Source organism: Zeugodacus cucurbitae, chromosome 2 (genome assembly GCF_028554725.1).
Source record: "Zeugodacus cucurbitae isolate PBARC_wt_2022May chromosome 2, idZeuCucr1.2, whole genome shotgun sequence".
NCBI classification, from domain to species: Eukaryota; Metazoa; Arthropoda; class Insecta; order Diptera; family Tephritidae; genus Zeugodacus; species Zeugodacus cucurbitae.
Window position 1 is genome coordinate 77445429 of NC_071667.1, and position 12567 is coordinate 77457995.

A 12567-nucleotide genomic window follows, 5' to 3' on the forward strand; every position below is an offset into this window, starting at 1 on the left:
CAAGTCAGAAATAATTTATCGCGTTTATTGTAATTATCTATTGCACTTATAATACATATATATTACAAAAATAAAATAGCTTTGTGTTCCGTAAGTATGTAATTTCCTATTCATTTACTGCAGTATTTATTTAAGATCGCTTAGTAACGAAACCATTCTTAACAAGCTTCCTTTTGATTCATCAATGAAATCGGGTGAAATTTCTACAAGATTATCTGTTTTCATTTCCGGATCATGCGTATGTGGTGAACCAGTAACACGTATAGCCGATACATCATCGTGCAGCTTTGATGTTACAACAGTCGCTCTACACCCATACTTAACATAACGAGAACAGCGCCAAAATATATTTTTGTGACTTTGACGATTTTCTACATAGCGATATCCATTATAAATAAGCATAACACGTCCACGTTGTGTAGTAGAGTATTGTAAATATGTTGTAGTATTTTTGTCTTCATAAATATACTTCAAATCTGAAAAATAAAGAGTATTTTAAAATTTTATTAGTCTCAAATAACACACTATTATAATTATAATATTTAATTAATCAGATACTAATTTCATATATTTTGGTAGCATTTATACACGTTTTCACACAGCGTAAAGTTAGATGTTCTAAGAAATTTGTCCTTTATTATTAGAAAAAAGTTCAGTATATAAAGATAGATTATAAACACAGTAAACTTATAGTGAATTAACCTGAGAACTGCGTTCAAATGAAGAATTATTTTTCGACTGTTGTTGACTAGCCGTTGGTGGTGTTACATTCGACATGTTTCTTATTTTGTGTTGTATAAAAGAAAGCACCGTGTTGTCGTCAATGCACTCTCCTCTCATGGAAAATACCTGTACTACATGGGCTATTAAAAAATAAAGATATTTAGGTTATTCAAATAAGGAAAATGTAATATGTTTAATTTACTTATTATGGACTTGAGTAAATTCTCATCGAGCATTAGTAGCCGTTGTTTAGCATTTGAGCGTGCTATATTTTCCAACACATCTAAACCAAATACCAGTTCACTTAGCCGGGAAGTATAAATGCAGGCGTTTGGAATAAAAATTTTAGCCAAATCATGTTTAGATACGTAAACCCTACTGCCAGCATGCAAGGGGATTTTAGCTTCTGTTGACTTATTTGAAGGTTTGTTGATTTGGTTGTTGTTATTTGCCTGTATCTTTTTGTCTGTAAAATAAGAACAACAATAACCATAATGTTATTCAAGGGTTTTCTCAATTTACAAAAACTATGGGAATAAATAAAAATAAATCCATCAATGAGAATAAGAAAACTACATAATACTAGTATTTATTTGAATTATAATACTGAGGTTCACAATATACATTTAATTTCAAATTTCCATAGGTATTATTCAATAGACACAGCTTTCAAACGTAATTCACACAAGGTTTGTAGTACAGGTCTTAACCATGCTTCACATCATAAAGGGTTGTATCACTTTGTCTTTTTATATTCACACCGACTATTTTCTTGGCCATTATTACTGGTATATAAACTGCAAAACCATTTGCCTAAAAACACAATTAAAAACGTTTATTCAATAAATATCACAACATATATTAATTTGATATAGTTTACTTCTCGAGATGTTCCAATATATTTGTTGTCACATGAAATTAGTACCAACATTGAATTATCAAAATGCGGCAAAGTCGATGTAACTTTATATTTATCGATAATAATTAGCTTAGTTTCGATGAGCATACCTAATAAATTATAAATTAAGAAATTCTAATTTAATTTTCTTATATCTATAAAATCAATATTAAAAAATTGTCTCCGTTTTATTTTTGGTAAGAATGTGGTCCAAACGGTGCAACTTACAACTAAAACTGATTTAATGAATTTATTTAACTACAATTTAAGGAAGCCTGGTGACAATGGTTATGAATAATTTAGGCAACCCTAAATGTCGGCGATGCCTCAATTATTTGTTATAGTGCGTCAGAAAAAGTTGCGTGTTTAGAAAAATCAAATGTGAAATTTTCCACATATCATGAAAATAGTAAAGTTAAAAACAATAATAAATTATTTTTAAATGTTTGAAATAATAAATTACTCATAAATAATAAAGACGCTTTAGTATATAGTGCTACTGCTTTAGATTTGAATGCTAAAGCGTCCTTAATTGTGTGTTGCAAGTGCTGGCAGAAACTAGTTTTTTTTTTTTTGCAGCTTTCTATACGAACCATTTGAAAAAAAATGTATATTTAGTAGATGTTATAGAAGATTTTAACAATAATAAAAATGCAAAAAGTCAATTATATGACTAGTATATTAAAATTGTTTAATGCTATTCTACTTATTGTATAAGTAAGATTTGGATAAATTGTGTTACGAATGTAAATGGAAATTCATTTCATTTTTTTTCAGAATATGGAACAGTTAATGCCTCCAGTGGTTTATTTTGTGTGGAAATTAACAAATTGCAACAACGCAAACAAAAATATGAAGATCTTGATGTATGCTTCACCAGAAGTGTTCGCGGGAATAACTTGTTAACCATCAACGGCAAGCCATATACATTGAATCGACGAATAAAAGATGTTTGTTATTGGGAATGTGTAAAACTACGTTGCAAATACACAAAATGCACGGCGCGCGTTATCACGAAATGTGATCAAATTGCATCGCTCCGTGGGGATCATAACCATTTATAAATTTGTGTAATTATTCTGTGCATACTTAATGGAAAATAAAATTAGTACCTAAATAAGTTGTGTTGGAATGTCTTATATGTATTGGAGACATTGTGCTTATAATTACTATAACTAACGAAGATAAAAAACTTACAGGGCTTAACCGATCCTGGATAGCTACCAATTTCCAATTTAAACGAAACAGACGAGGTGGTCTCAATTTGCTTTACCATGGATATATGTATACAGCGGAAAGAAGATACAATTCAACAATAAATTGGGTGTGCAGTAAAAATAGTAGCCATACATTACGTTGTCCAGCGCGCTGCATCACATCTGGTCAAAGTAACATTAAATTAAGCCAAAGATGTCATAATCATTCTCCAATTAGTTGAAGGTGAGTTGTTAAATTATAAAAAAAAAATCGTGTATTTGTGTTTAGTATGAAATAAATCAAAGTGAAATACTTCTAAAAAGCAGTTTTAATAATTAAATTAATAATTTATTCCCGATTACATATTCATATTTTATAGTATATACATATTAAAAGTACATATTTCAATTTAACAATGAATTTCTAACATAAGTATGTATATATGTATTTTTCCTTTAGCTTTTTCAATGCTCTTGTCAACGGTACGAAATTTACAACTATCGAAAACTTTCGTTTTGTAATCGGATCACAATCTCCGAGCAAATACTATTTAAAATGTGCAAATTTCCGTAACAACTGTCGCGCTCGTGCTGTTATACGCAAGGACACACTGGCTTTAATATTGCGACGGAAGCATAATCACACAGCAGAACAGCAAAATTTTAAAAGAAAGTAATGCAGTAATTTAATGTGCATAGTTATGGTTTATTTAACTTCCTATTAGGAATACCAAAGACAGAATAATTTAAATATAAATAAACTTACCAAAATATAGTGGAAAAAATTGCATTAATATAATTCTTATTTAAAAAGATTATAAACATGTTTATTATAATATCTATATTTTTGCTTTTTCAGCCGGCCCTAAACTTCCGGTTCAATATATACGTTCACGTCGTGGAACGCATCTTGTGCTATATGAATTTAATACATACACTCCGAATGAGAAAGTACGCGATGGACGTTTTTCGAGAGATTGGAAATGCTCTATGTATCATAAGGCGAAATGTCGCGCTAGACTTGTAACAAAACACACAGTAACCGGCGATGTAATCCACGTAACTTCAGCCATACATACACACAAACCAATGTACACTACTGCTGAATTGGAAATTATGCAGAAACAAGATCTTTTAACACATCAGCCGAAACAGGAGTGTGAAACAACGGATGTTGCAAAACAGCTAGAACCAAGTCGTCCTATCAACACTTTGCAATGTTTATCACAATTACAGCACATACAACAATTCCAGCCATTGCAGTTACGTTCACTTTTCCTACCGCCCATAACAAATGTATCCCTTCTACCAACGCAACTTGATAAAATGCTGCCACGTTAATTGCCAGAAAAACAAGTTGATAAATAGTACAAAATAAAGAAGACATTTTTACAAAACTCATTCATTGTAGATATATATTATGAATTAAGTTTGCAAACACAAAAATAAAAACGAAAATGAACTTAAGTACATATAATATTAAACAGTTAACGATATCATATTAACCAAAGCTCCATTCTTTGCAGACATCAAGCCAACTTTGCACGTAGTGAGCAACCTTTTTGCAACCGGACCGCATAGTGAGTGCAAAACCGAGGAGGGAGATGCAAAAGTATCATCATTGGTGTTAACACAGAAGAAAATGAATCTCTGTTTCATACCCGGGCAACGTGGCAAATCCTTGTTGTGTTTCAATCACTTCACATACGCCAAAAATAATGTGTGTGGAAATACTACGTATTGGAATTGTCGCAGTCGACGTGTTGGCATGAAGCCATGCAATGCGCGCATCACAACAACGAAACAACCGAATGGCTTGTTCCGTGTATGTCTTACCAAGCCCGAACACAATCATGAACCGTCGCTACGCGTGCTGAAGAAACTGAAGAGATCACCTTAAACCTTAACTAAAAAATAATATAAGAAAACTATAAATGTAAATAAAAAACTATGCAGAAAATTGTATGTTCTATCAAGTTGTATTTCTTCTACTTATGATTTAATGTTATGCGTTATAATGTCACTTCAATATTTCAAATTTCCACTAATCATTATTTTTCTTTCTTTTTTTATCTCTTTACCTTACCTACAGAAGGCAGTGTTGCTATTTATTCGGCCACATCACGAGGACGTGTGCAGCTCATTTACGGCGGCCAACCATTCATTTTTGAGAAAATACTGAAGTTAGCCACTGGTGAGGAAAAGAAATTTTGGCGTTGCAACCAATGGTGGAACCAAAAATGTCGCTCACGTGTCTATACCATTAATGACATAGTTATGCCACTGAATCGCTATCATACGCACGAAGAAATCGTGCGACGCAAAAAGCGTACGCGTAGAATACCAACGGGTGCCAATGCACAACCTAAGAAAGATAAGAAAATGGCGATAACGGAAAGTGCGAGCGTTGATGCGGTGGGCGTCACAACCACGGACCCTATCGATGTGTCGGAATTAGGAATGCACTTGAAATATGAAGAGATCGTAGCTGATGTTACAGAAATTGAAGAGCCTAATATAGTTATAAAAAAAGATTTAAAAAAATAATTGGTAAAATATAAACGTATGTCTCTATGTAAACAAATAGTTACTTCAACTTTAACTTAAAAACAAAACAAAAATTTTAGGAAACTGTAATGTATATTGGGTTTATACAATTATTGCTTTTTTTCTAAAGCTGGATTAAAATAGTTTTTTGAATAAAATCTACAATTACTTTATTCCTTATTTGCTAAGGTTTTTTTTACAAGCCTCTCAGGTCTCATAACCCTTAGCAAGTTAATTTACAACTAATTCATTTCAAACTTGTATATTTTTCATTTTAGCGTCAATTTCATTAACTAAAGCTGACAGTCAAAACTTTTACTACACAGCTGGGCAAAGGAAATCCGTTAAACTCGTTTATGGAGGCTATCAATATGTCAAGTTCATGGAGAATTCTAAAGGCATTAAGTGGATTTGTTCAACCCGTTCAACTACCAAATGCAGGGCGCGAGTACGTACAACGAAAAATTCGCAACTCGAAGTGCTCCATGCTAAACACAATCATTCTTTTATACAAAAAAAATATCCACGAAAAATAGATGAAGACAGTAAGCTTGATATCGAACACATATTTCTGCCAAAGGCTTCACCAAAATAGATTTGTCGTTATAATATAGATAACCGAGTAGAATATGAATATTTTACTTATAAATATGAGTGAAGACGTTTTGTTTATAACTAATGTATATTGAAAAATTATAATACAACTCTTTAAAACTAAAAACAAATTTCATATGTACATATATTGTTAAATTGTAAGGAGTATTTTTAATCGAAATTCATTATCATTTCTATACTGATCAACAAACAGTTATATGTTGTTGTAATAATATTAAACTTTACAAATCGCTTAGAAAACTGTTGTAGGTTTTCTATATATAATTCTTAAAGCAGTTAGTGTAGTTGATTTTATAGAGAGGAAAGAGGAAAAAAATACAAATACTTGACTTACGTAGGTGTAAAAAGTTCGAATGTCTTCTAATATTAGCGAAGAAGGATTTATAAAATAATGAATCGACAAAAAAATACATATGGTATATGTAGCTATATTTTTAGATTTATTGAAAATGAAAAAAAAAAAAAATATTTCAAAATATCGTTAATGAGCTTTATCAAAACAATCGGCACACATCCAAACACCACCGGGGCACTCTGGACAATATGTAGTGATTTTGGCGAGCGCTGCATGGTTGTCGGGTGCTCTCTTCAAGCACGTAACACACTTTCCAAACATACGTGGCTTACCAATTTTGGTTAAGTGATGGTTATTCCAAGACGTTTTCAATATGGTTTCACCCGTTTTAATTTCCGAATATGATGACTTGACAATGCACATGCCATCAACTGAGTATATCGTCGACGATTTGAGTGGCTTTTTATTACCTAAAGCAGTTTTTTGCTTCGTTTGTTGTTGTTGTGTTATAACAATTGGACGATTGACATTCGCAACAGCACGCTTTAGAACTGAAAAGAAAACAATAAATAATTAATAATGTGGGAAAGAATTTATCGTTAATTAAAGTATGTTAAAATAAAACAACACAGATTCCATGGTATTTAGTTTAAACTTTATTTGTTAAAAACCTGAAAACAGTTACGTGTAAATATTGCTTACACTTGCTTGTATACTATGGGACTACAACTTCTTTGCACATTTTTTGCAGGATGTGTATGTGCACCGCGCAGAGCAACTAACATTTTGCCACGAGTTTTTAAATTTGCACGACAACGGAATTTCGCATACGCCGAGCAACGCCAATGCACCACGCAAGTGCGGCCGTTTTTCGCATGCATGGAGTATGTGTAACCGTTGTAGACTAATTGACCTCTGTAATTATATTTGAGTGGTGTTACAATATCGGCGTACTCGTTTGTATTCAAAGTTGTTGCTAAAAATATACATAAATATAAAAAATTATATGATATCGTATTTATCCAGCTGATTTTCTAATTAAAGTCGGTTACAGCAACTGATACATAACCCTTTATGCACTTATAACTGTTTATATTACCACCCACTCTATTATAGAAACAGCAAGATAAGTTTAGTAATAAAAAAAACAAACTTAATTTATGCTTTTCGCATTTATGAGAATTATACACAGCCAAAAAGTTGCTACTTAAAGCGGTGACTACGCTCCAGTTTCCGTTGCTCGTAAACATACTTGAGTGTGCCTTTTTTACGTCGCTCCCGTACTATAGGGTGATTGTGGTATTCGTCCACAATCGAAACACGATCACCGGCGGGGTTAGTACGAACTCTCGCGCGACATCTGTAATTTGAAATGCATCAGTATAAATATACATACAATATAGACACTCAAATGCGTAATATTAAGGATTATTTTATTTAATACACACTTTAAGGGACGAAATTGTACACAGCGCCAGTAAATAGTGCCACCACGTATGCGATGTCGTGAATAGGGAAAACCATCCAATACCAATTGGTATGTTCCCTTTAAACTTGAACGATAATTCACGCGATTCTGTGCCACATCGTTATCGTAAGTTTCTTCGGCAGCTTCGTTATCCTCGAGGCTTGGCAACATGTCTGTAATATATTTTTAAACTTATTAAATTGTTGTGTTAGTCATTGTTTTAATTTATGCAATAAGCAACAACATAACACTTCAATTTTATTGTATGTTATAGAAAACAATCAATTTTACAAATTGTTCGCCATTTAACCTGTATCTGCAACGCTATGTATATTTTATATGCATATAATATCAGTACAATGTGAAAACTAAGTATTAAATTTATTATCTATTAACATGATTGATGTATCGATGAGCTCATCTCCTGGCTCTTGTTGCATGCGTATCGGCAGATGATAAGTGCGACGGTTTGGTTTTAATTCAACACATCCTCTGCTTATATTATGACCCAAACCGTTTCCGCCACCATTGTTCAATTCAACCATACGATTACGTTCAATCATCTTTTCGATTTTTTCAGTGTGAGGCGGATGATTATGCAAACCACCCGATTCAGACTTTAATTTTCCATCCTCCAGCACACAACGAGCACGACAACGTTCCGATTGGACTTTCTTTGAGTAATTATGGCAACGCCAGTATTCTTTGCTATTTTTTCTGCTGTGGCAGTTGTACATATAGTTGCGTAGCACTAGACAAGGTGTAGCCCAGGGACTGACAATAAACATTAGGTTTGTATCTGCAATAAAAGAAATCAGAAAATGCAAATATTATGTTCATAATATGATTATAGTGTAATCAAATTCTAACTAATTTTTTTTTATTACAAATATATAATTTTTTAATAACTACCACAGTAGCTTTTTTTTTTTTTTTGATACCATATAGGCTTTATTTAAAATTTACAATTACAGACATAGACGTATATAGAAGTAGTTTTACGCTTCCACGCCAATCTTATAGCGTTTTCTTTTCTCGATGAAAATGCTGCCTTTTTGTATTTCAACAGTATACACATGCTGCATTACCTCTTCAAATGTGTTCCATTTTTTACATGATAAAAGAACAAACAAATGTCTTCTTATTATGCTGGTCAACTCTCACTCACAATTTGAAAACCCGAGTACAGAGCAGAATAAATATTAAATTTTTTGAGAGGAGAAAACGCTATTATTCTTGTTGAAAATTTGGCCAAATTGTTGTGGCTGCCCGTACTGCCGGAGTCGGTACAAATAACTTAAACTCTTTGCCATTTTTCTGCGCACAAATCTCAATGTTGGAAACATTCATGAACTCAGCAAGTTTTGCGTCTTCGGGCTTAATTTCAATATACTCGTTGAGATCTTCCTCTACTTTATACAAAGGCCGTTGGCCAATACGTTGGACATGATCCTCATGATTGTGTGTACGTCTCGCTGCAACTAATTTATTCTTTTTGGTAATGACGACAGCTTTGCATCGCAACTTTAATAGGTCTATGCATCGCCATGTAGTTTGTCCATTTGACTGGGTTACCTTCTTGTTGTATATATAACCGTTATAAACCAATTGGGCATATTTTTTCTGACTCCGTATGAATTTCACTTCATCACCTGTGCAATAAAGACAATAATAATGAATTATATGAAATGAGTTGGCAATACATTTATAATTTTAAAGCTTATGTCAATTGAGGAATGAAAAGACGTTCACAAATTGCAACAGCAATAATTTTAATCATTTATTATACAATATTTTTTTTTAAATCTAGCAACTATTTGAAATGTACTGTGTATAATTTTAATTTCAGCATACTATCTAAAAGAACGCTTTTAAAGATGTGTAAAAATATACATATAGTTAGTTAACTTACCGGAACGTACTGTGCTTTACGGAAAGAAATTACTAATAAACATCAAAAATTACATTATTGTTGTTGCAGCCATTTTTGTATATTTATGTTTTATCCGATGGCATTGGTGATTTCGGTCTAATAAACTGCAATGAATTACAACTTTAATGAATAAAGCGGTTTAAAAATCAAAACGAATATCGTTTGGCGACTTACAAAACTGAACTGAGGGAATTATTTGTTTATGGGGTAATAAAACACTCGTATATGTGTGCACTTATGGATATTTAACCATTTTCAATATATATCTTTTAATAGTTTTTGAACTTACAAGCTTCCCTAAAGATTTATTTATTGCACAGATACAGGATAAACACATACGCGTTATTAACATTGACAATTTATTAGTTAAAAGCAATATTATCACCACAACTATTTATTTTTCTATTTGTTGCTCGCTGTAAAACATAACACAACCCGCATTTTTTAATTAGCATCACAATACGAAATTACTTTCATGTAAAAACATTTCCCTGAGAAAAATTTATAATGACGACTGGAAAATACAAGTCTTTATAAACATATATCTAAAAACTCTCAAGGGTTGCCAAGGTATATAATAAGTGCATAGAGTTGCTTCCTTATAAAACTACCGATAACTTAAGTTTAACAAATTTGTTAATAAACATTTATTTACAGTTAATAAAAGGAATCAAAAATTTGTTTGCTGTATAACACGAAAAGTTGCTATTAATTAATGGAAAACTCATAATTTTCTTTATTATTAAAACAAAATAACAATCGATATAATTCAGTTTTATACGCGAAACACGTTAGCATGTGTTCAAACGTAGACATTTTCGTTGTTCATTATCGACTTCTTTTGATGTTACTATGGGTTTTTACGTTCCATTTAATATCTTTTAAAATATTCCTCTATGTTCGTTAAACAGGATGGTTTTATACCGCTTACGACTTACCATTCAATTCAATTGAATATAAATTTAAATTTATACCTAGCTCATAAGTCACTAAGCAACATTTTTGTCATTTTAATAAAAATAAAAACGAACGTTTATTTTAACTTTTCTTCACCCTTTCATAAATAACAATTTTATTGCATAGTTTTGAATTTTCGTTTCGAATTTATCAGCTATCACTAGTTTACGCTAGCAGCAACAATAATGACTTGGTGTAGAATATAAAAATTTCAATTTAATACAGTAAATGGTTTTGATACACTTTATATTTTTTATATTGCTAATATTTCTAACGATTAATAAATTAATTTACATTAGTTAATCTCTAAACAATTGTTGATATTACGTTTCAAGAATTAACAATATTAATTGATGAATATATTTTATTATACTAATATTTATATTTTAATAGTTATGCCTAAATTGTGTTATCTTATAAGTTGACAGTAAGTAGCTGTCATCGACTGGCTAAACGTTGTAGAGATGCCAATAGAACACACTATCCAAAATTTCAAAGAAATATATACCTCTTGTGGTGCAATCCTGCGCTAAAATGTGATTTTAAACAAACGTAATAGTATTACGCCATTTTCTTTAGTCGGGGATGCGTTTTCTTTAATCAATTATAATTTATTTCAAATTAAAAACAATAAAAACAAATATTTTAATTGTCCTTTGAACCATTTTTATTATTGTGAATTGTCAAAATGCGTAAAAAAATTTGAGAGCACTGACGCAAACGTCTATCTGGTATATTTAAAATAAAAGCATTGTGCGGAACATTTTTTACTGCTCAGCGTTAACGCTAAAGCGTCATCCTTAAATAAAAGTGGCAACTTTACATCAAATTTCAAAAATATTTACTTGAATTGATTTTGAAATTTTATTGCACAAAGAAACTTCGTTTTTCACAGCCAACTCTACTTCAGAACGCTGCCGTTACACGGGCAAGAGCTTGCTTTCAAGTTGATTACACAAACTAATTGTCAAAATTGAATGTCATGACGTAGGCTGCAAGCAACTTGATATTCAATTATTAGGCGGGTTTTATTTGACCAGCAAAATAGGCATTTAGCTTATTTTGTTTGGAAGACTTTGCCAACATAATTATGTATGTATTTTTATTGTAGAGGCATGGCCAGTTCATCGTTTTTTTTTCATTCACAATAGATTGTTTTTTTTTTTTCAAAAAACAAGTTGGCAATAGCGAGAAAATCCCCATTCAATCTTTAAGCGAAGGTTTGTCTATGATTTAGCTAATAACTTGTGGTGGTCAAACAAAACACACCTATTGTTACAGAGATTTCCTCGTAAAGAAAACTGCACCCATTTGTCGTCAAAATAGATTTACAAATCCTTATTTTTGAAACATTCTGGAAACACGACAGAAGATCCATGTTCCATAAAATGAACTGTTAGACCGTTTTCACACGGGCAATTCTTAGTTGTATAGGAGAGGGGGCGACCAAGGGAAGCGAGAGAGAGAAATTCTCCTGTGAAAACGGTCTTAGTGTAAAATACCGCACAAGGCAAATAGTGAATTTTCAACTTTATTCGTCAAGTTTAAAATTTTGATACATGTAATGTGAAAAATGGAGAATTCTATATTCAGCTAAACTTAAAACGTCTCGTCGGAAAAATTTAAAGTTCGACGAGTGAAAAGGTGAGAGCAAAAAAAAAAAAGTGCGTGAGGAAACTTAAAATTTCTTGAACGTGTAACGACTGGGTTATTTCAGTTTTTTTTTTGTAAACGCAATGCATAAATGCAATGTATAGTATTCGTATACGCCAATAATCACTTTAAGCAAATTGAATTTATAAATGCATAACAGCCATATTTCATGGGCACAAGCTTTTATTTCATTGTAGCAAAAATAAACAAAATGAAATTAAAAAGTATTTATCAAAATTCGGGTCCCACCATTATTATTATTTGAATTCGTACTAAATAACT

General features: G+C 31.7%; 6 protein-coding genes across 33 annotated transcripts in view; 5 read left to right on the top strand and 1 right to left on the bottom strand.

Moving 5' to 3' along the window:
• LOC105218721 (modifier of mdg4) overlaps window positions 1-12567 on the bottom strand; it is a 33250-nt gene that overhangs the window by 17724 nt on the left and 2959 nt on the right. The window contains exons 5-7 of one of the 28 annotated variants that reach the window (XM_054229997.1): window positions 926-1189; window positions 703-863; window positions 433-476 (exon numbers count right to left, since the gene is read on the bottom strand). The exons of 19 other annotated variants lie outside the window; for them this stretch is intronic. In XM_054229997.1, the coding sequence (XP_054085972.1) occupies window positions 471-476; window positions 703-863; window positions 926-1189 (431 nt within the window). In that variant the 3' untranslated portion in view covers window positions 433-470. Of the gene's footprint in view, window position 1; window positions 477-702; window positions 864-925; window positions 1190-6398; window positions 6826-6976; window positions 7251-7284; window positions 7635-7722; window positions 7916-8015; window positions 8542-8665; window positions 9395-12567 lie in introns of those variants that run through there. 8 more of the 28 variants (XM_054230020.1, XM_054230022.1, XR_008471083.1 and 5 more) reach the window with 8 other exon arrangements.
• On the top strand, window positions 2273-2741 carry LOC105218726 (uncharacterized). Its single transcript, XM_054229507.1, has 2 exons — window positions 2273-2297; window positions 2399-2741. Exons 1-2 carry the CDS (start codon window positions 2273-2275, stop codon window positions 2683-2685), a joined length of 312 nt encoding a protein of 103 aa, XP_054085482.1. The 3' UTR covers window positions 2686-2741.
• LOC128921786 (uncharacterized) lies at window positions 2742-3924 on the top strand. The gene is made up of 2 exons (XM_054230101.1): window positions 2742-3061; window positions 3677-3924. The coding sequence occupies exon 1, from the start codon at window positions 2904-2906 to the stop codon at window positions 3057-3059; it is 156 nt and encodes a 51-aa protein (XP_054086076.1). The 5' UTR covers window positions 2742-2903; the 3' UTR covers window positions 3060-3061; window positions 3677-3924.
• Window positions 3261-3924, top strand: LOC105218725 (uncharacterized). The gene is made up of 2 exons (XM_011194492.3): window positions 3261-3490; window positions 3677-3924. Exons 1-2 carry the CDS (start codon window positions 3261-3263, stop codon window positions 3684-3686), a joined length of 240 nt encoding a protein of 79 aa, XP_011192794.2. The 3' UTR covers window positions 3687-3924.
• On the top strand, window positions 4112-5544 carry Flywch1_5 (FLYWCH-type zinc finger-containing protein 1). Its single transcript, XM_029044546.2, has 3 exons — window positions 4112-4284; window positions 4344-4631; window positions 4910-5544. Exons 1-3 carry the CDS (start codon window positions 4275-4277, stop codon window positions 5362-5364), a joined length of 753 nt encoding a protein of 250 aa, XP_028900379.1. The 5' UTR covers window positions 4112-4274; the 3' UTR covers window positions 5365-5544.
• On the top strand, window positions 5600-6128 carry LOC128921785 (uncharacterized; the record flags this gene model as incomplete). Its single annotated transcript, XM_054230099.1, has 1 exon — window positions 5600-6128. A coding segment is annotated over one exon (360 nt), but the record flags the coding sequence as incomplete, so codon positions are not given.